This window comes from Rhinolophus hipposideros, assembly GCF_964194185.1.
Source record: "Rhinolophus hipposideros genome assembly, chromosome: 10".
Lineage (NCBI taxonomy): Eukaryota > Metazoa > Chordata > Mammalia > Chiroptera > Rhinolophidae > Rhinolophus > Rhinolophus hipposideros.
In genome coordinates, this window is record NC_138056.1 from 46029757 (window position 1) to 46053739 (window position 23983).

The following is a 23983-nucleotide window of genomic DNA, read 5'->3' on the forward strand; positions in this document are numbered from 1 at the left end:
CCAGACTCATTCATTTGCCCGGCGGTGACTCGGTGGGCCGGTCCTTAGCGGGAGCAGCGCTTTAACACCAGGAATATGGTCTCCCTGCACTTCCTTGACTGTCGTGTGGGAGGGGCTTTATTTGCCTTGTCCTCTCCTACAGAAGGGATTTGCAGCCCCAGGGTTGGGGTGGGTGGGTCGGGAGTTGGTTAGCTTTTTAAAACACCCGAGAATTAAGGTCGGTTTAGTGGAGTAAAAGATTATTTTCTGGCCTCCCACGTGTTCCGTGTAAAGCTAGATGAGAAGAAAGGTGGGGTTTCTGGATTACTGTAATATATAGCCATAAGGGTCGTAGAAATTAAGCCCATTTCCCTACCTTATATCACGTACAGGTTTTACAGATAAAGAAACCGAGGCCAGTGAAGGGACAGAATTAGCCAATTCCAGATCGGGCTCAGTCTAAAAATATGTCTACTACATCACTCTCCCTGGGTGTTCCGCTTTCCATTGTGAGGACTCCCTTCGATTGTAGGGGTGAGGGACGGGGGCTGTCGGTAGTTAGAAGCAGGTACAGTCTTCAGTAGCGTTTCCGACTTAGTTACCACCAGCTCTGCTTGATTAGTGGTACCCTAACGTAGACCGTGAAAACTAAATTTAAACTTTGGTTAAAGAATGCCAGTAATGTTATGTATTGGAAAAACGAATCGGTAAAACTACAAGTCGTTGGCTAGTTTCCTGTTCCAAATCTAAAATGTTTATTTGTAGCAGCTGCAGGGGACTCAGAAGAAAGTGTCTGGTTAATGACCCACAGCAGTATTGGAGTAGAAAGCAGGAAATATAGCTGATACTTAGAAAGGCAGACAGTCATTTTGTAGTTCTTGTATCTTGAAACTCACGGCTTCTCTCTGGTACAGAATTTAAAGGTTTGTAGTAGAAGAAGGTAAGAAAAATTAAACTCCATTTTGGAAGAGAAAACTAGAAGAAAGAAAAGAGAAGTAAGCGTTCCCTGTGACAGCCTTATAAATTCAGAAAGAAATGCTTGTTAATTGGGTGACAGATGCTATGTTTATTTGGTGGAAGAAGTCAGGATATTTGAAAAACAAAACGAGAAATTGGACAGGATGGTGGTACTGGGGAATACTTTGATAAAATTATTTTTTGACTCTTCACTAAGATTTGATGAAATTGAATTCGTTGCTACTTTGATCTGTTTACATCCCTCGGATCACCACTTTGCTCTTGTTTAGATGACAAAGCAAAAACTGAAAAATAGTGTGTAAGAGCAGAAGAGAACTGTAGTCTAAATACTAAAATGTGAACAAGGTATATTTTCTGTGACATTTCTCAGTTCAAGCATCACCCTCTTCTAGGAAGCCTTTCCTGGCATTCTCTCCCCTGTAAGCTTCCATAACACTTGTTTGATACTTCTATTTATAGCACAAATCATTTTGTGTTTTAGCTGTTTGTCTTTTTATTAGACTGGTAAAATATTTTTGTCTTTGTATTCAGGTTGACACATAGTAGGCCCTCAGTAAGTGTGTTTGCTTGAATGAATAAATAAATATGGAGGAGTTAAACCTAAAAATACTCTATAAAGAGGTTGGGCATTTGTATGCTCCTGAAATGTGGGGCCCAGGTTAGAGTTCACATGGTACTTTGGTACCTGACCTTATTCATGCCCACTAGCACCTAGTTAGCTAAGAGCAAGTAGAACTTTGAGGGAACCAATTTAACAGCTTAGGAAAAAATCAGTTACATTATTTTTATTGTGATATTTTTATGGCAGCAATTAACCTAGGAAGTAAGGGGTACTAGTGCTGATATTTAATTTCAAATAAAGAGCACATTTATAGTTATGAAATCTGTTGAAAGGTTAGAGGATTTAGAGATTTAACAATTAAGTATTAGAGCCAAGTTACGTAAACAACATTTCTTGACAATTTGGTGCGTTCTTTCTGTTTGGAATTGAACCTAAATACAGAAAGTCCTCATGGGGCATCATCGAGAGGTTCTTGGAACTGCAGCAAAACATTGTATAATGAAACCAATTTTACCATAGGCTAATTGATATAAACAAGAGTTCCAATCACATCTCATCAACGTTATAATAAAATGACAATGTTGCGTGAAATGATATTATTGGAGGACTTGCTGTATTCAACGTAGTATGTCTGTAGAGCAAGGTTTCTCAGCCTTGGCACTTGACACTTTGGGCCGGATAATTATTATGGGGGAGCTGTCTTGTCTTGTGTAATGTAGAACGTTTATTTAGCAGCATTTCTGGCCTCTACCTATTAGATACCTGTAATACCCCCTCCCCAAGTTGTAACAATCCAGAATGTCTCCAGACATTGTCAGATGCCCCCTGGGTGGCAAACTTGCCCCTGATTGAGACCACTGCTCTAGAGAAAACATTACCAATATTTCCGTAAAATCATATTTTTATGGTGCCTGGTGTATGCTTGTAAAGTCAGTTAGTAAGTTGTGATTTGTTAAAATTCAACAAATCGGGAGGCTGAAAAGATTAAGAGTCCTAGACTTAATTTTCTCTAGTTTCTCCTTTCATTTCTGTGGTAGTCCCCCATTCTCTGAGATAGAAAAAATCAAGGTCTTGTTTGAAAGGGGATAGAACACTGGGTAAATAAAACAGTATTTAGAAATCTATTTAGAAATTAACTGTACTGCTGTGTGATTCCATTATCTTTCCATTTCACTGATATACTTGATGCCACATAAATAGGCACTGATCGGAGGTTTTGTCCCATTATACTAACACTGAGAACTTAACAAATACTAAGAATTATTTGCCATATTGAAGTTTGTACTTAATTCAGTGTAATACAGAACAATTGCAAATTTGTAGAGAAATACAAATTGTTTCTTAAAATATAGCTAAGTCTGATACTAAGAGTGAGTTTAAGCTGGGGGTAGTAGGGTAGATTGGAAGATGTGAAACAAGTTAGACAGACGAGTTAAGAGGGAGGCATAGCAATAGTTTAGTTTAGCAGTTCTCAAAGTATGTGGTCTCTGGACTCTGTTATGCTTTTAAAAATTATTGAAGACTCCAAACAGCTTTTATTTATGTTGGTTGTAGCTACTGGCATTTACTATACTAGAAATTAAAACAAAATTTAAAAAGATTTATTGATTTAAAAAGTAAATCTGTTAACATAATACAATTTTATGAAAAAAATTACTAAAAAATTTAGTGACAAGGATGGCATTGTCTTACATTTTTTCAAATCTCTTTAATGTCTGGCTTAATAGAAAACTACTGGATTTGCAGATCTTCTGCATTTAGGTGGTTAATATATATTTTTTTGAAGTATGTGAACATAATCCAGCCTCATACAGATAAGTAGTTGAAGAGGGGAGGGTTTGTATTGTTTTTTTTACAGTTTGGATGATTTTAATGATTGAAGGGAGTTTTAAAATAGCTTTTTCAAATAATTGTAGGTATTCTTTGACACTACACTCAAACCTTTTAAAAGGTTTGTTGCAATATGGAATCTGAAATTCTATCATTGAACTTTTGTGCTCTGTTACATTGAGATTCATTTGTTCTTGGACTTTGAATGGATTTTTAATCGTGCATAATTATATGACATCATACATTGGTCATTTAGAAATCATTGGTTCATTGAGTTATGCAACTCTTCCAAATGATAACTTTAATTGTACAGTTGATAATGTTTCCATTCATATCATCAGATAATTCTTTTTAAGAGTTTGGAAGCTGATAAGCTCATAGTGGTTTTCAAAATTCTAACTTTCACTTCAAATCTGAATAACCATGGTTTGTCATTCATTCTTTGAAATAAAAATTGTGTTCTATGAAAAATTCAGCTGGTTCAGCTTTCTAGTCAAAAATAATCACACAAGTATTTTATCTTGAGATGATCCTTGTATTTCATTATGCACAAATGCTTTTGCGTACTTCCCATTTCATCTCAAAGAATAATCAGAGTTATTAAAAAGATGTGTACTGAAATGTTGAGAATTGATGCAATCAATTTTTTTTTTTTTTTTTTTTACAATCAATATTTTTTAGTGCTTCATGAAGGACATTCCAGTCAAAGTGGATTTTTTTTGTACTGTAAGTGGGTGGTAGTGTAGAATTCAGTGACTGTTAGTACAGTTTGCAGCCATTGTCTTGATTCATGCTCAGGTTACAGCAGTTTTATCCACCAAGGCTTTTTGCACCTCACTGCAGAGGTCAGCACAGTAAAATAAGGCAAATAATATTTAATACTTACTATAAAAATGGTTTGATTTCATGGACTCCTTGAAAAAGAGGTCTTGGGGACGTCTAGAGACCTTTGGACCACACTTTGAGAACCACTAATCTAGGACAGTGATTTTTCACACTAGTTCATACAGCCCTAAGCTTCTTTGAAATGGCTCTATTATACCCATCTCTCTTTACTTCAGCCAGGGTAGCTTCTGCTGATGTCTATTTTATGTATTCGGTTCCATAGGTAAAAATATTTGAAAACCACTGATCAAGGAGAAAAGAATCGAGTGCTTGGTATGAAAAAAAAAAGAAAGAACCAAGTACCTGAATTAGGACTGTGTGTTCAGGAAGGGAACAATTCATCCTTCATGAATATGAGTTGCAGTCACTCACTACTTCACACCTTTCTTTAGTGTGCTTCTTTGACACAAAGATTACTGTTATCTGCACACCTGAGATAAGCTTTTTAAGAAATAGGCAAATGAGTTTGTAAATAAAAAAGGTGAGTAGTTGGCAATGAAGCTAGAGATGTCAGATTCGAAGAGAACAGATGATCAGAGTGACCCGAGTATGTTGTGTGTGTGTGTGGGGGGGTGTTTGTTTTTGTTGTTTGCAGTGGTGCTTTATGGTTGTGTTAAATGTTAGTAGATGACACTGAAATATTGGGAAACAAATCATGTTATGTATGGAGTTCTAGTTAGGCATTGATCAATCGTGGTTTAGAGTGAGGGGAAATTATTATTACACTTTTCTAATTAAAAATATTGTAAGACAGTTAAAATTAAAAACCTGCTTTTGAGGAGCTCTAGTTTGAAGCAACTTTATCCTTCTAACAGTCCTTTGGTGTAGGCCTTATAATGTCTATTCAAATGTAGAAATTGAGGTCTAAGAGGTTGAGTATCATGACTTAACTACAATTATACAGTAGCAAGTGACAGGGTTTTTTATTTCCTTTTTTAACTTTTTATTTTGAATGAATTTTAGGTTTACAAAGCTAAATGGCTGAATTTTAAATAGATTTGTCTCCAAAGTGAATATATTTTCACTACTTCTGTTTTTAAAATGAGAGTTATGTTAAGGGGATGAAAACAAAAATGCTACTCAGCACTATAAGGAAGGGGATGAATTAGATATTATGGATTATTTTAAATTAATTTACACCCTAGTGAGAGAAATGAGCAAAAATCAAGGTGCTTTTACCAGAGTGGCAAACAGCCACACTTAAGTGGCAGGTATAACAACAAATATATTGCATAACTACAAACAGCTGGGAGTCATTAGTTTATGTAATAGGGGTGGAAAGGGGGAGGGGAAGTGTTTCTATAAGTCTGAAGGGTCTAATTTGGGACATTTTGTCTTGCGAAGCTGGTGAGGCTTGAGCAGCAATTTTTAGAAAGAAAAGTGGACATAGTTTTTAGAGGAAAAAAATGTTCTAACAGGGAAAATGGCTTGTTCTGGGGATCAGTCATAGGAAGGATACAGTATGACAATTAAGATAGGGTAGTTTTGCTGGGATGTGGTATTAGGTGATAAAATGATTAAGATTAGACTAATTTCTACTTCCTGCAATTCTGCCCAACTCTCCCATCCTTCCTTTCTCATCCAAGGCAAAAATCGACATTTTTCCATTCAATTTAACTGTGGATGATAATTCCTGCCTTTCCTAGTACTTTTTTAAGATTAGATGAGAGAATATATGAACAAGTATTTTATAAATTGAGAAGTATTATACTAATCCATTCATCTAACATTTATTGTTACTGTTCTTGATTGAGTTTGATACAAAGGAACTCAGTGAGGTGGAAAGGAAAAATTACAGGCATACCTTATTTTATTGCACTTGGCTTTATTTATTGCGTTTCAACGATGTTGCATTTTTTACAAATTGAAAGCACGACCCTCCACCAGCAAAAAGATTGTGATTCACTTTATTATGGTGGTCTAGAACCAAACCTCCAGTATCTCATTTGTGGAACTCTCTGCTGTCAGAGATCAGCAAGCTTGCTTAGTGATTCAGATAGCACTTCAAGTTGCTAGTTGCTTGGTTGTTACCATGTGTCTGGTTCTGTCCAGCACTTTTCCAGAAGAAAACTAAGTTTTGTCATTGTGCGCAGAGTTCACAAAACTCACAAAAGTTGGATGAATAAGCTACGACATGAGTTTATTGAGCTTCAGTTGGGACAGTGGGAGAATACTGGACTACTGGTGTCTGTTATTAAGGCTACCTCTTTCTTGTAGCTGACATTTTGGTTTAATTTATTAGAAGATTGAGCACAGAAAGCAGAGTAAATTTAAGGGCATTGTCTCTTTCCGTAGAGCACTAATTCTTTTAAAAAATTTTTAAATTAGTTTCAGGTAGCACTAATTCATTTTTATTTTTTCGTTTCTAAATATGTCTTACACAAGGAAGGGATGGTATAAATAAACAAATAAGTAAATAAGTAAGTCTTATATAAAAAAAAAATAAATGCAGTGAGTGTAAGTATGTTCATCTATAAAGGCAGTGGTTAATCTTAGGAAATTCTATCTCAGCCTTGGGGATGCCATGTAAAATTGTCAGTCCGTAGACACATTACCTTTCTGGTGACTGGAACACCCAGGTTTGCTGGAGCAGTTCTTGTTCCCCTGATAATGCTGGATCAGTGCTGCCAGGTTTTAGATTTATAGTCTCGTCATTTATAGTGAATGCAGTCATTTCCCTTTAGTTGTCAGTGTTCTTTCTGTAGGACAGCTCTAGGCTGTAGCTTGACTAGGAACCACAGCTTCTGGAATCAATACAGTACAGTCATGCGTCGCTTAACAGGAATTATGGTCTGAAATGCATCATTCAGTGGTTTCATTGTGCTGCCATCGTACAGCACAAGATGGTATAACTACCACACACGTAGGCTGTACAGTGTGATCTTACGGAGCACTGTCCTGTATGCACTCAGCTGCTCTCGGACTGCACTGTAGTGCTGCGCATGACTCTACTGACTGGCTGGGACAAGTGACTTCTTGTGCCTCAATTTCACCATTGGTAAAATGGGGATAAAAACACCTCATTGGATTCGTGGGAGGTTTATATGAGGATTCTTAAAAATTGTTTAGAACAGTGCCTGGGACATAGTAAGAACTTAAATGTTAGTATTGTTTATCCCAGGAATGTATGATATGCCTTTAAACTTAAATGAATCTAAAACTTCCACACATTTCAAGCTCTAGGATTACTTCTTTCTCTTTTTGAATGGATTTTCTACTTTTTATTTAATGGGAAAATAATGCAGGTATCTGTACTCTAAATCCTTTGTTGTTAATAGAGGAAATGTTACAGAAAAGCTAAGTCAACAGATACCAGGAAAGTGGGTGTAGTAGCGGCCATGACCCAAGAGAGCAGATGAGAGAGACTGCAATTAAAATGAGCTGGTCCAGATAGCTAACCTGTAGCACAACTGTCAGTTCTGAATGAACTGTTGAAACGCAGATATGTAGATGGACTTATAGAGGTCTAGACTTCTGCTAAGTACTTCCAAAAATATTTCCCCTGGAAAAGAGTCACCAGTTAATATGGTGAAGGCCCAATCTGCCACTTTGTGACTCCTGATAAATTGGAAAGGCAGGAGATTTAAAAGCATCTCCTTACTGAAAGAGAAATGATGATTTCAAGTCACTCTAATGTATTCCCTTGGAACTGGAACCTCTAGTTCCAAGGGAATGTATTAGAGTCACTTGAAGAGCCTTTCAAAATACAATTGTCTACATTCCAACTCTGGATATTTTGGTTCAATATTTCTAGAATGGCACCTGGGGGTTTGTATTTTGAAAAGCTTGCCAGCTGATTCTGATGTGGCTCTCTTGAACCACTGGTTTCAGTGAGCTTTGTTTAATCAAAGGAGTTATTAAATTCCTAGATGTTGGAATAAAGAACTAAATGTTGGAATTTTTTTTCTAGGAGAGTTTTGGGGAAAGAATGTTAGTTTCTATAAACACATTAGGTATTTAGGGACAGCTTCATCTTTTCCAGTGTTGTACCAAATGTTTCAGGTGTTAGCATAACTGGAAGTGCTGATAGGACACTGGAACATTGTGGGGAGTACTTCAAAATGTTATATTTAATACTATTATATGGACGAGACATATTTCACTAGGAAAAAACTGCTCCATTATGTGTATGTAATAGAAAAATCATAGTACCTGTCACAAAATCCAAATAAGCATGATTGGCTGTTTTCTGAGTTTTTATATTAAAACTGGTTTACTCGTTTTCTTGTCTGCTGGCAGGTAAGTGGTAGCAGATCTTAGGTTTAAGGAAAATTTATGGAAGTGGAAAGCTTTAACTGTTGAGTAGACTACCTTTAACTTGTTTTTATCCAAATCAAGTGGAGAAAACCCAAACTTCCCTTTTGTTATTGGAACACTTTTAATACAATTCGTTAAGTGACTTGGGTACATAGTTTGGATTCATATGAGGTTGGGGACTTTTCACCAGAGGTATTCCGTGATGTTTCCAGAAGTAGTAGGAGATAGATAAGTAGGAAACCATAGAGAATAGTCTTAAGAAATAATCTCAAAGAGAATGTCAGGGCACCAGAAGCTCTGGGATTTGGAGATGGGAGGGGGGGCATGCATAGTTTGAAAACATTTACTACTACAACACTTTATATAGGGGGGAGGGGAGCACACCTTTTTACAATGAAAAACTATGGAAAATAAACCCTGATGAAAAGTTTAGCTTTTCAGGTGGTTAGCACAGCAGAAACATCATTGTAATTTTTGATGGGTATTGTACACAACCTCCTAGGTGAGCCATGTCAAAATCTGGCCCAGTGGACCTGAAATCTTTATTTAAAAAGGACTGAGGGTTTTTTAAAAAAAAGTTTGGAAAACATTGTTTTAAAGGGATGGTTGTTGGGATCTGAAGTTAACCTCACCTTATGGTTCTCATTGAGTTCAATTTTACAAGGTCTATTTTGTTATACAGAGTTTTAGGATATTGAGTGAGTGAATATTATGCTATAGTTGGAACAGGCCTAATGAAGTTTGTAGACTGGTACATTTTCTGAAACAATTACACTGTATTCTGTGGTCTTTAAAAAGTGACCTTTTTTTCTTCTTTTCAGCTCTCTGAAGCACAGACTCATTTCAAAGATGTTTAATAAGTCATTTGGAACACCCTTTGGGGGCGGCACTGGTGGCTTCGGCACAACTTCAACATTTGGGCAGAGTAAGTTTTTCAAAATCCGAAGGGGGAATCTTAAGCTATTCTTATAAAGAACATATCCACTCTGATGGCCTTATATAGGAATTTTATTCATACTTTGGTCTTTTATAACAAAACCTTTTTGAAAAATAACCAGGATAAGATCTTGTGAAAATTTTCTAAGAAAATAGAAATTAGTTCTGAGTTTTCGTGGCTTTCTGATCATCAGTACAAGATACTTAACATATTTTTATTAATTGGTTCTTCTTAGCAGAAAGTTATAATTTGTTACTAATTTTCAGACCAGGAAATAACTTTTTAAATATTGAAGTCTAATGCAATTATTAACTGTTTTGAGATTTGCTCTTTGAATAAGATACGACATTCAGAAAAGCAGAGTTGTTAAAATGTCAGTCGTTGATCCCCACCAGCCTTCCTGAGATCCACTTCCCCTTCCACCAGTATTGTACATGGCACTAGGCATGTATAACAACCTTTATTCTCTCATTTTTAAACTTTTTGTTAAAAATTTTTGTGTGTGGGTTTTTTCTGTTGTTGTTGTTTTGAGGTAACATTGATTAATGACATAAATTTCAGGTGTACAGCATAATTTGATATCTATCCACTATAGCATGCTCACCACCAAAAGTCTAGTTTCTGTCACCATACGTTTGATTCCCTTTACCCATTTGAACTGCCTCTACTCACATCCCTTTCCCCTTTGGTAACCACCAATCTGTTGTCTGTTTATGAGTGTTTTTATTTAATTTGTTTATTTTTCTTTTTTGTTTTATGTTCCACATATGAGTGAAACCGTATGGTTTTTGTCCTTTTTTTGTCTGACTTATTTCGCTTAGTGTAGTAACCCTCAAGCTCCATCCATGTTGTTGCAAATGGCAATATTGCATTTTTTTGATGACTAATATCCCATTGTGTGTGTGTATACCACATCTTTATTAATGGGCACTCAGGTTGTTTCCATATCTTAATTTTTGTAAATAATGCTGCAGTCAATGAACATAGGGGTACATATATCTTTTCAAATTAGTGTTTTCATGTTCTTTAGATAAATACCCAGAAGAATAATTGCTGGATCATATGGTAGTTCTAGTCTTAACTTTTTGAGGACCCTCCATATTGTTTTCCACAGTGGTTGCACCAATCTACAGTCCCACCAACAGTGTATCAGGGTTCTCTTTGTTCCACATCCTCACCATCCTGCTCTGAGATTGGCTCTGTGAATACTATACGACATTCAGAAAGAGAACTGTTAAAATGTCAAAGTCCTTAATCCCCACCAGCCTTCCTGAGATCCACTTTCCCTCCCACCCAGTCTTGTACGTGAATGACGCTTGTTTCTTGTCTTTTTGATAATAGCCATTTGAACAGGGGTGAGGTGATTATTCTTACACAAAAGTAGAAAGAATAGTATAATGAACTGTCATATGTTTATCTCCCAGCTTCAGCAATCAGCATTTTTCCAGTCTTGTTTTTATCCCTTTCTTTTTAGGGGGAGAGGAGAATTCTGAACAGAATATTTTAATGCAAATCCCAGAAACTTCCTTTAACAGATGAGGATTTTAAAAAAGCATAACTACCAAACCTTAATCATACCTAATAAAAATAACAATAGAGAAAATTTTTCTGGTGTCTTCTCACCTCTTATTAAAATACTTTATATCTAGGTCCTTGGTTTTTAAACAAGAATGTCCAAAAGAGTCACCTTTGGAGGTCCCCTGCCTCCCAAAGTACATATTTACCATCATAGAACTATGGAATTAGGGTCTCTGGGGTTAGAACCTGAACATGTATATTTTGAAAAAGCTTCCCAGGTCATTCTGATGTGCTCCCCAAATTAAGGACCATTCATCCCAGTGACTATGGAGTATACGGTGTGGAGAGAATTTTAACCCTTCAATTTTGATTTTACTTTTGTCTGTAACTCCGTCACTAGTTATGTTGACACTTTTTTTTCCAACCTATCAACATCTATAACTTTTATTGAAAAGTCATGTCTTTTCACTTTAAGTTTCCTTCAGCTGGGAACAATGAATAAAATGTGTGTAGCTTAATTTTAATTCTAATTAGTAGTCTGATGGAATTTTGAAAAAATAGTTTTCGGATTAGAACAATACCCCTATCCAAATGGAGAATGTGAGGAAGTATTAAACTCTTTTTCATTGTGTCAGCTTTAAATCTTATTCTGACCATGGCTTTTGCTTTTTCAGATACTGGCTTCGGCACTACTAGTGGAGGGGCATTTGGAACATCTGCATTTGGTTCTAGCAACAATACTGGAGGTCTGTTTGGAAATTCACAGACCAAACCAGGTAGAGGCTTTATTTGGAATAGAGTCGGTTTATTTGTAGCTGGTATAGGATTTCACATAGATAGTGGCTCTAATCTATCAATTTAACTGTTTTTAACCCCTTCCCATCTCCCAGGAGGATTATTTGGTACCAATTCATTTAGCCAGCCAGCTACCTCCACAAGCACGGGCTTTGGGTTTGGCACATCAACAGGAACATCAAATAGCTTGTTTGGAACCGCAAGCACAGGGACCAGTCTCTTCTCATCCCAAAACAATGCCTTTGCACAAAATAAACCAACTGGCTTTGGGAGTAAGTAGGACGTTATTGACACTTCTGCATGTAACAATTTGATTTGTTTATTGAATGTGTTCTTTCTTCTCCTTTTCCCTGTGTTCAGCACCCCCTTTCCTTTCAAATGGTAAAAACATGGGGAGAAGAAAACTTCAAAATGTGTTGAAAGTTTAATAGGCTAGAAAGGAGGGGGATATATACATCTCTTCAAGAATGGAAATCAGAGAAGTACTAGTATTTAAGGGCTATGCAGAAGTAGGGGCACCTGATGTAGAATGACCAGATATGATAGGATAAAAAGCCAGGTCAGAGAAGTGTCATAGGTGTTAAGACAGGAGAACTTCAAGGAGGAATGTGTGTGGTCAACAGTATTGTATGGCAGGGATACCTTCTTCTTGTCTTAGTTTCACAGTCGGTAGGAAGAGATTAAAGCAGGAATGACAGATGGTGGCCATGACATGGTTACTCCTCCATTTCTTGTACATGGGGGAGGTTTTCAATTGATGGCTTTTTTCTCTGTAAGTCTAAGTGTGGCCTAAGGATACTTCTCCACACAGTATTTAAGTTGGACAGGTGTGCCCTGTGAGATGATGCCATTCCCAGTACAATTGACTGGCAGAATGAATAAGTTAGCCAGCTATCAGTGTTTTACAAAGGGAAAGTTGTTTGTGGGGATGTTACATATTTAACAGTGACAACATAAAATGCAATCTAAAGTGTTAATTCAAAAGAGCTGTGCCTGTTTAAACTATTAGGATGTGTTTTTAGAAAAGAAATAGTAGTTGCTAGTGTGAAATCATATTCCTCTTGGTAATTAGCATGTCACTTGATATTAAACATTGGAGATTACTTTTTATTGCTACTGACATTTCTAGCACCATATGTATAATTTCTGTAGAAGTAGTAGCTCTCATATTTTGAAAAATAACATCCTTAGATAACAGTTAAATTCACTTTTGTGTATGTTTAAAAAAACAGCTTTTTGAAAAAGTAATCAGGATCTCTCTCTCTCTTTCTCTCTCTCTCTCTCTCTCTCTCTCTCTCTCTCTCTCTCTCTCTCTCTCTCTTAAATAAAATTATCAACATGCCTACTGATTTTTCTAAATTATTTTTCTGGGTGTGAAATTTTACATCAACTTGTATTTGTTCACCATGATAGGACAATCTGTATGTTTTAAACCTTTTAGTTATGTGTGGAAGTTTGTAATCTATGTAAATAAAATATACCGTGACCCCTATTTAAGCCTGTTGTGTGTGATAAGATGTTTTCAGAAATATAAGCTCATTTAGCATCTAGTCTTGCCAAGAAAGGAGAAATGAGGTGAAATTTATGACAAAACAAAATATTGTCTCTCAAGTATGCTCAAGAAGGGCTGTGTGACATTTAGCTGACTAAGGGTTTCAGATTTGGTTTCACTTCAAAGCTGTGAGTCTAGAGTTAGGTGTGTTTCTGTATGAAATACCTTTTTGAAGTTACTTGCTAGGGAGATGTGAAAGAAAATTTGAAGATGTGAAAGTACTGTTGCTCTAGTACTAAGGCTGAATTCCAAGTTATCTTATAGATTCTTGCATTCTTTACTGTTACCATCTAATTTTTCTTTCTAACTTACAGATTTTGGAACAAGTACTAGCAGTGGGGGACTTTTCGGAAATACAAATACGACCTCTAATCCTTTTGGTAGCACATCTGGCTCTCTCTTTGGCCCAAGTAGTTTTACAGCTACTCCTACTGGGACTACTATTAAATTTAATGTAAGTATTTTGTTCCAGTCTTTGTGGAATTTTTCTCCCATTTATATATTTATTTGCAGGATGAATAAAAAAATTTCTCTTCTTTCCAGTTATGCACAGCTTTGTCTCACTCTTCCTGAAAGATGTGTTAAGAACAAAATCTGTAAATAGTTATATAGTAGACAGTTGAAACGTAAATCTAGATTATAATGCATATTTGATTTATGCTTAGCCCAGTCAGGTTTGTTGATTATAATAGCTAGTATATGATTGAACTTGTATTTATTGTGTTCATAATTTGGTCGCTGAATCGTCAACCATTCTTTATAGAAATAAGACATGTGGGCACAAACTATAGAAAAATACTTGAAAATAAGGCTTGTTTAAGGAGATATATGGAATAACTCATCAATATTCTGTATGCTAGTTAAAAGTAAAAGTTTCGTTTATGAAATAGCAAAATGAGGCATTAGAGTTTTGTGTTTTCTTTGATTTTTTTGAGAGGAGTTGGATAGAGGCTTAGAGTGGAAGATTTTGTTTACAAAAATATGTGGAATACCACTTCATTTAAGATACTACTTGATGTGATAGCTTGGCAGATACTTCGGATAGGTTAGAGGTGCTGTTAGACTAATGGAAATCTCTGGCAAACATAGGGCTTGGCAAAACTTAAAACTTACTCCAGAAAGTAAAGACTTTCTCAGGCAATGTGGTATTTATAATACTGAATTCAAATACTGAATTTAGAATCCTGAATTTAAAACAAAGTTAAATATAAATGATAGTGAAAAATATTATGTGTTGTCTTTTAGAAAGTACAATAATTGAGAAAGCTGACAATGTAAGTAGGAATCTTTAGTTTCTTATCGTGCCTATTTCCTCATATGGTTATAGGGAAAAAAACAGACTTCTGTATTTTTAAAATGCAATAACAGTGGTAAAGCAGACACTTAAGAGCAGAAAAGGAGGTACAACTCAGAAATACATGTTTAACTGTTATGTTAAATAAATTGGATAAAGCTTTTCTTATATATAATAGTATATTTTAGTAGATAATTGTATGGCTTGGTTATGAGATTAATCTCTAGGTTTGTGATAACTATTGCTATTACTATTGTGATAACTATTAATAGATAACCTTGATGTAGGAAGATATCAGGAATGCAGTGTATTTAATCAAGTACTCTTGAAACCATCTCGTTAGTAAAAGACCTAGCGGACTAGTTACAGAGTTCAGTGGTTGAAGAATTGTGTCTGTGAGAGTAGGGATATAAAGTTTGGATTTGCCCATTTGTTTTAGATTTTCAAATCTGCTTTTATTTTCCTTTGCAGCCTCCAACTGGTACAGATACTATGGTTAAAGCTGGAGTTAGTACTAACATCAGTACTAAGCACCAATGTATTACTGCTATGAAAGAATATGAAAGCAAGTCACTAGAGGTCAGTAAAATGCAACACAGAAAAACCAGCCTGACCTTTTGATTCTGTTGGAAAGCAGCTTCTGAAAATGATATAGATCATTTTTAGGATCAAGTGGTTTATATTGGGTTTATGTAAAAGACTAACAGTCAATTTATTTCTTAATTAATGCATTATTTATAGATACGTATTGTTTTTGGCAATGATAATACTCAGCTTACATGTGCTGGTATAGTTCTAATAGTCTATTCTGATTGAATGTTGCCCACACTACACTGGGCAATGTGTGCATATATGTGCATGCGTGTGTTTTTGGTAAATTTATGCAAAGTCATAAATATACAACGTAGTAAGTTTTTACTAAGTGAACACACCCATATAACCAGACTCTAAATCAAGACACAGCATTACCAACATCCCTAATGTCTCCCTGTGTCCTGTCCCCCAGTCACAATCCTGCCCTTTCAAAGGTAACCACTATCCTGATTGCCCATGTTTTACCCATTTTTGTATATAAATGGAATCTTACATTACGTACTCTTAAGTCTGTTTCAAAATTGAGATAATCCATGTTGTTGCATGAAATTAGTTTGTTCATTTTTATTGCTGTTTAATAGTTTTTGGTATATTTTGATTGTCATCCCTGATTGTAGCTGTTGCTTCTTCCTACATCCCAACTGTTTGCTTTATTGGAAAGTGCAGAAACACCCTAACTTGGGAGATAAAACTGTTAAACTTTATCCCTTCTTTCCCTAAATTTTCTGAACTCTCCAGAATCCTCTGTCTTTTAATCAGCTAACTTTTATATTTGAAGTGAGAGTAGACAAGATTGTTATATAGCATTATACTAAAAGAAAGTATTATTATTTATAAATGAAAATTAAGATGTGGTTGGTTGATCCTTTGGCCTGTAGTTTTATGGTAATTATGGTATGGATGTAATGTCCACTATACACTATTGAAAATGTTTTTCTGTAATATTAAGTTCATGTCATTCGTAGATTTCTGTTTTTTAGTCATCGTTCCTATGTGAACATAGAACTTGAATACTAAATTCAAGTATTTAGTCTCTTAAATAATTTTTTGGCTGCATATTAAGATTGGAAATATGTTTTCCCTCCCTCTAGGAACTTCGTTTAGAGGATTATCAGGCAAACCGGAAAGGCCCGCAGAACCAGGTGGGAGCAGGTACCACGAGTAGCTTGTTTGGGTCTTCTCCGGCCACTTCCAGTGCGACAGGACTCTTCAGCTCCTCCACCACTAATTCAGGCTTTGCATATGGTCAGAACAAAACAGGCTTTGGAACTAGTAAGCACTTGACATCATATTGGGTCATATTGAGGAGGGACAGACAACTAAAAGTAAACCATTTTGTCATAAAAGCTATAGAGAAAAATAAGTCAGGAATGCTGGGGGAACAGGGAGTGCCTGATATGTACGTGGGGGTGGGGAGACATGCTATAGTGTGATCAAAAAATATAGTGAATGTTTAAATTACCCAAAAAATTTATTACAGTAAAAGACGCATTGCCATTAATTCCCCTCAAAATACTCCCCCTCACTTCGAATATACTTATCCCATCATTCTTACCACTTTCTAAAGCAGTTCTGGAAGTCCTCTTTCGTGAGTGACTTTACTTGTGCTATTGTGGCTGCCTCGATGTCCTGAATCATTTTGATTTTGGGGAAGAGCCAGAAGTTGCACGGTGCCAGATCCGGTGAATAAGACAGATGAGAACACAACGTAATTATTTGACAGAAATTGCTGTACCAGAAGCGATGTGTGACACAGAGCGTTGTCATGATGGAGGATGAAGTAAAGACACTCACGAAAGAGGACTTCCAGAACTGCTTCAGAAAGTGGCAAGAATGATGGGATAAGTGTTTTCAAAGTGAGGGGGAGTATTTTGAGGGGGGTTAATGGCAATGTGTCTTTTACTGTAATAATTTTTTTAAAATTTAAATACTCTATTGTTTGATCACACCTTGTACATTTCTAAAGGAAGATGGTTAAGGGCTTTATTGATGAGATAACATTTGAGCAGTGACGTGTCTGAAGAAGGTAAAGGATAAAGCTGTACAGATTTCTGGGAGAAGAACATGGCACCTAGAGAAAACTATAAATCTTAAAATCTTGAGTTTTGCCCAAGAGGAGAGCACAAGGGGAAGTACTGGAGGATATAGGGACAATATTTTATAGGACTTTGTGTGCTCAAGATTTGAATTGTTGTTTGAGTTGGGAAACCATTAGAGGCTTTAGAAAAAGTCATGTGATTATGGTTAAAGGATCATTCTGAAGGCTGCTATATTAAAAGTAGATTGTAAGGGAACAGAGTGAAAACAAATCAGTTAGAAAAGCTATTGCTCTATCTACACAAGAGATGATGGTGGCTTGGATAAGAGTGGTGTTGTAGAGATGGTAAGAATGTCGGATTCTGGACCCAGTTTGAATATAGAACTGATGGAATTTGCTGATGGATTGATTTGATGTGGATATAAAAGAGGGAAGTCTAGGGTGATTACTAAATTGCTTTATAAATATATTACTTTTGCAGAGGTAATACATGTATATAACAAAGTTCATGAAATACAAAAATAGTGTGTAACCAAAGTTCTATTGTTTTTCTCCCCAGCCACCAGCTTGCCTCTAGAAACAAGCAAAAGTTAGATTTTTTTGTAACCTTTTAGAAGGATACACACACACAAATATAAACATAAACACACATTTAAGTGGCATTTAACATTGTTTTCCTTCTTGATATTCTGTGATTTAGTTTAGCTACATTTTTAAGTACTATTGTGTACTTATGCTAAATATGGTGACATAAAGAGAAAGCCTCTGTTCTCAGAAATTTTCTCAGAAATTTTGTTTAACAAGGTTAAAGTACACACGTAGACTCTTGAGTGTAATGTAGTATCTTCTAAAATAGAAGAAAGCTGTGGGCTCACAAAGGAAGATTACATAGCCCAGCCATGGTTCTTCGGGTCAGAGTATTATTGCAGGAATTAAAGTCTGAAGCAAGTCTGGAGTTAGATGAAGGAGGATGGAAAAAGAAACAGTATCCAGTTTGATTAGGACAATTTTGATATGTAATCAGTATCATAAAACTATTGTAGTAACTGGATAATGTGAAGTTGGGGATTTTTTTTCTCCATTTAATATTTCTTTTCATTTTTCTGAAAGGTACGACTGGATTTGGAACAAATCCAGGTGGTCTCTTTGGCCAACAGAATCAGCAAACAACCAGCCTCTTCAGCAAACCATTTGCCCAGCCCATAACCACCCAGAACACTGGCTTTTCCTTTGGTAATACCAGCACACTAGGACAGCCGAGCACCAACACCATGGTAAGGAAACAGGCCCTTAGTTAACTCTAGATCTTTATACGGCTAAGTAATGAGGTTTCTAATATCAAACCAGGAAGTTCTGTCTCTATTACATTTCTTAAGGATCGATGGTATGTAATAAAGGGAAGAAAGCAAAATCTTTGAATAATTAAGACCTAGATTCCAGTCTAGGCTATCCTCTGTACTCATTGAGAGACTATTGATGAAGTCACTTATCTTTTCTGAGCATATTTTCTTATCATTTAGAGCTGCTTAGTGTGCTAGAATTTGCTATCCTGAGGCTACACCTGGACTCAAACCATTCTATAGAGTATAGGAGAAAATATTTATTTATAAATAACTGGCTATATTTCAGAATGTTCTTTCACCCTGTTCCCTTAAGCAGTCAGACAAAGAAGTTTAGTTTATTAAAATAAAAGTGAGAACTAAAACTCAGCCATATCAGAAACTGGTACTTCTGTGCAGAAAGTAAAAGAAAGTCCTGACATCATTAATAGTTTTGTTTCTAGGGAGTCTTTTAGGGAAGTATAAAATTAAAGGTTAATTTGAGATATTTATTGATTCGAAATATTAGAATTTACCTGGTCTATCTCTAATTTTTGGTGTGTTCAGAGTTTTAGAGATACTCTGCCTGATTAAATAACAATTACAGCTAGACCTAATAATCATCAAAATACTAGCAAACAGAATTCAGCAACATATAAAAAGAATTGTATACCATAACCAAGTGGGATTTAACCCTAGGAAAGTTAGTTTAACATTTGACAATTGATATAATAAGCCATAGAAATAGAAAAAAGGACAAAAACCACATGATCACCTCCATGCAGAAAAAGTATGTGACACACTTTCATGATTAAAAAACTCAACAAAGAATAAAACGGAACCCAGAATAGCCAAAACAGTTTTAAAAGACAAGAAAGCTGGAAGACTTACACTTATTAATTTAAAAACTTACTATAAAGCAATAGTAACCATGACAGTGTGGTACTGACATAAGGCTAGCCATATAGGTAATTGGAATAGATGTGATTGTCCAGAAATAAACCCTCACATTTACAGACAATTGATTTTCAATGAGAGTACGAAAATAATTCAATGGGGGAAGAATAATTTTTTTCAACAAATGGTGCTGGGACAACTGATTTTCCATGTGCAAAAGAATGAAATTGGACTCTTCACGCCATTGTGGACTATAAAAATTAACTCAAAACAGGTCAAATACTTAAAAGTAAGAGCTGAAATACAAAATTTGGAGGAAAAGGAGTTAGGCAATGGTTTCTTAGACATGACACCAAAAGCATAAGAAAATAATAGATTCGGCTTTATCACAATTAAAAACTTTAGCAGGTCTAAGGGATACAATCAAGAAAGAAAAGAATACCTGCAAATGGGAGAAAATATTTGCAAGTCATGTACTTTATAAAGGACTTATCCAGATATAAAGAACATTTATGATTCAATAACAAAACAGTAACAATAATAAATGGGCCAAAGACTTGAATAGACATGTCTCCAACAAGATACACAAATGGCTAATAAGCACATGAAAAGATCCTCATTATCCGTAGTCATCAGAGAAATGCATATCAAAACCACAAACAGATACCACTTCATATCTACTAGGAATGCTATAGACAAAAAGATAGACAGTAATAAGTGTTTTCAAGAATTTGGAGAAATTGGAACCCTCATATGTTACTGGTAGGAATATAAAATGGCCAACACTTTGGAAAACAGTTTGGTGCTTCCTCAACGTTAAGCAGGGTTACCATCTATACCATAAGTAAATACCAAGTGGCTCACCTTGGTATTTCCACAAGAGAAATGAAAACATAAAAGCGTGTACACAAATGATCATAACAGCATTTTCATAACAGCCAAAAGGTGGAAACAACCCAGATGTCCATCAGTGCTGAATGAATAAACAAATGTGTATCCGTACAGGAATATGATTTAGCCATAAAATGGGATGAAGTACTGATGATACACACTACAACATGGATGGACCTTTTAAACATGCTAAGTGAGAGAAGCCACTCACCAAAGACTACATTTTGTATGATTCCGTTGTATGAAATGTTCAGAATGGACAAATCCATGGAAACAGAAAGTAAATTAGTGGTTGGTTATCTAGGAATGGGGAGTGATTGCTAATGGACCTGTGGTTTCTTTCTGGAGTGATGAAAATGTTCTAAATTTAGAAAGTTAGGATAGTTGCACAACTCTGAACATACCAAAAACCACTGAATAGTAGTCCACTTTAAATGGGTAAATTTATGGTCTGTGAATTATGTCTCAATGAAGCTGTTCAAAAACAGTACTTTGAATTCTCAGTTCAACAATAGTCTATCAGTTCAGTATTTCTTTTTGTTAAGTAATGCAAAGTATCTTCTTAAACATTGGATGATACAGACTTATTTGAAATTAGTGTAGTTTTTCATGTCAAATTAAGAAGGCTTTTTAACATTACATTCCTACCTCCGTCCAGATTAATCTGATTCTTTTCAGCTGGTTATCAACTATTTGATTCAAAGTCCATTTCCCACCTCAGTACTGATTAGTTCTTTTGACATACTCTGAAGATGAAGCATCTTATCATATCACTTTGCTGTCAGTGTTGCAACCCTGTTATCTCTTAGAGCAGAGTTAGTATAGTTGCTCAGGACCTGGGAACTCATTAGGCTTAGATGTAGATAACAATTTCTCATACTTCCACTCAGGAGCTGTGACATATTGGGCAAATTTTTAACTCTTCTGAGCCTTATTTTCTTTTGGAAAATGGCTCTGCTTTTTAGGGTTTTGAACAAAAGAAATGTTCTGTGTATTTAGCATAGTACCTGTCATTTAAACTTAAGAAAATGCCAATTATTATTCATCTGAGACTCTTAAAGAAAACTGATTCTTCTAGGATGTCTTTTAATCTAGATTACCTTTTGCAGGGCTTATTTGGAGTAACCCAAGCCTCACAGCCTGGAGGTCTTTTTGGGACAGCTACAAACACCAGTACTGGGACAGCATTTGGAACAGGAACAGGTCTCTTTGGGCAGACCAATACTGGATTTGGTGCTGTTACTTCGGTAGGTTTTCATAGTTGGTTGTAATAGGAAGATGTGTCTAAATCTGTTAAAGGACTTCCTAAGAAAGATTTGACTGTCTTTCAAATATCGTACTGGGTACATTGTATGGTACTGACGGTAACTAAGTTATTTGGTATAAAATAAAACAACTAAGTAACTCTTAATAGGTTAATTTTCAAATAGTAAGTTCTTTTTAAAACTGTGCCTCAGTACTTGTGTGCACTTTTACTTCTGATAGCAAAATACCACTCCAATTTGTTTGTTTAAATTGTTGAGTCTAAATTGAGATGCTTTCATGCTTAAATTCAGATAATTTTTAACTTCTAGTTCTAACCTCTGTTTTGGGTGATAGGTTGGTATTTGAGAGTTAAATATTTTTGGTGTTGATCACAGTTGCCAGAATTGTTGGTGTTCTCACTGTTCTCATAGTACTGGAGGCTTACCTGAATTATTTGCCTTGCTAAGTTATTTAAGTAAACAATTACTATTTAGGAATATACTTGACCTAAAGACAACAGTAAACTCTATATTTCCACTTAAACTATATGAGAATCAGTATGAAACAGTCAATCTATACTGTGTACCCCTTATAAAAAGTTTTGAATATGCTGTTGTGGGTCATTTAAAAAAAAAAAATCTCCGAAACATGTAGTTCTGTTTGTGTGGAGATTGAAATCTGTTATTTCTTAACTTTGTTTGGGCAGCTTATTGAAGTGAGAAAAATTATTTAATGTTTCACCCAGTACTTATCTTTTAATAACTTCGTTGAGACATAATCCACACGTCATACAATTTACCCTTTTAAAGTTTACAATTCAGTGGTTTTTAGTATATTCACAGGGTGTGTAACTATCACCGTAGTCAGTTTTAGAACACATTTATCACCCTAAAAAGAAACCTCATATTCATTCGTACTCTTTGTTATTGCCAATCACCTCAGGCCTGCTTTCTGCCTACGGATTTACCTGTTTGGGACATTTCATATAAATGGAATCATATAATTGGTTTTTGGGACTGATTTATTTCACTTAGCATAATGTTTTGAAGGTTCATTCATGTTGTAGCATGTTTAAATATTTTATCGTACCTTTTTGCTGGCATAATAAATGTATGATACATTTCTGTTACCAAGTAAAAAATATTTGATTCCCTTGTAATTTTTTTTCTTTGCCTTACTGAAATCTTAACATTTGCTGAGGGGGTCCCATTAAATTCTCAGGCTAAGAGCATTTTGTATTTATAAAGTTAATCTTGCTCAGATTAGTTTATTTTTTGGGTAGTCTTTATTTATCCTCCTGCCACTTCTCTCCCTTATCCTACACCTAATCTAGTATACCTGAGGTGACCTTTGTTTACTGTTTGGAGTGTATTTTTGTAGTACTTAAAATTTTCCTGTGTTCTGTTCTTTTTAGACCCTGTTTGGCAATAACAAGCTTACTACATTTGGAACCAGCACAACCAGTGCTCCTTCATTTGGTACAACCAGTGGCGGGCTCTTTGGTAACAAACCAACCCTGACTTTAGGAACCAATACAAACACTTCCAATTTTGGTACATATAAAAAGCAGGTTTGGCTCTCTTAAAGTTACACTGACTATACCACACATCATTCTCCTGATTCATATGATTGGGAATAATTAAAAATTCTCAGGTAAGCAGTGGTTCGATGTGAGGTACAAGAGGGAAAGGTTTAAAATTCATCGACATAGGTTGAGATGCTTAGAAGAGATGTAAACTGCCTTTTCTCATTGATGTTCATTTGAACTGTCTACTTTGGATAAAATGGACCATTCACATGCAGCAGTACTTTGCAGAATGTTGGTTCTCTAATGAGGATAGATTTTTTTCCCAAAAAATATTGAAACATCATTTTCTTTGGATTACCTCACTAGTAGTTGAGAAACTATAAATGAAATGCATTTGGTTGAGATAACACACTGTTTGGCCAGATTTCAAACAGTGTAGTAGTGCACTGGTCAGATTCTTTTTTAAATTGGTTTTCTTGTTTTTGTTTTTTGAGGTTTGGTGATTCTTATTGAATGTTGAAGCCTTTCTTATTTGGGAGATTACTCAGGGTTTTCTTTTGTGTGTGTGTATGTGTTTTTTTTAAGATTTTATTGGGGAAGGGGAATAGGACTTTATTGGGGAACAGTGTGTACTTCCAGGACGTTTTCCAAGTCAAGTTGTTGTTCTTTCAATAGTTGTGGAGGGCGCAGCTCAGCTCCAGGTCCAGTTGCCATTAGTTACAGGGGCTGCAACCCACCATCCCTTGAGGGAGTCCAGGAGCTCAGCGGCAGATGCCATGTTCAATCTTAGTTGAAGGGGGCACAGCCCACCATCCCATGCGGGAATTGAACCGGCAACCTTGTTAAGAGCTCGCGTTCTAATCAGCGGAGCCATTCGGCCACCC

The 23983-nt window shown here is 35.7% G+C and overlaps 1 protein-coding gene across 4 annotated transcripts in view; it reads left to right on the forward strand.

Moving 5' to 3' along the window:
- Positions 1-23983, forward strand: part of NUP98 (nucleoporin 98 and 96 precursor) — a 93937-nt gene that overhangs the window by 449 nt on the left and 69505 nt on the right. Inside the window, exons 2-10 of one of the 4 annotated variants that reach the window (XM_081063200.1) lie at positions 9313-9416; positions 11621-11722; positions 11837-12013; positions 13608-13747; positions 15059-15166; positions 16273-16453; positions 18330-18493; positions 21436-21573; positions 22986-23124. In XM_081063200.1, coding sequence (XP_080919326.1) covers positions 9341-9416; positions 11621-11722; positions 11837-12013; positions 13608-13747; positions 15059-15166; positions 16273-16453; positions 18330-18493; positions 21436-21573; positions 22986-23124 — 1225 coding nt within the window. In that variant the 5' untranslated portion in view covers positions 9313-9340. The remainder of the gene's footprint in view (positions 1-9312; positions 9417-11620; positions 11723-11836; positions 12014-13607; positions 13748-15058; positions 15167-16272; positions 16454-18329; positions 18494-21435; positions 21574-22985; positions 23125-23983) is intronic. The other 3 variants (XM_081063201.1, XM_081063202.1, XM_081063203.1) reach the window with 3 other exon arrangements.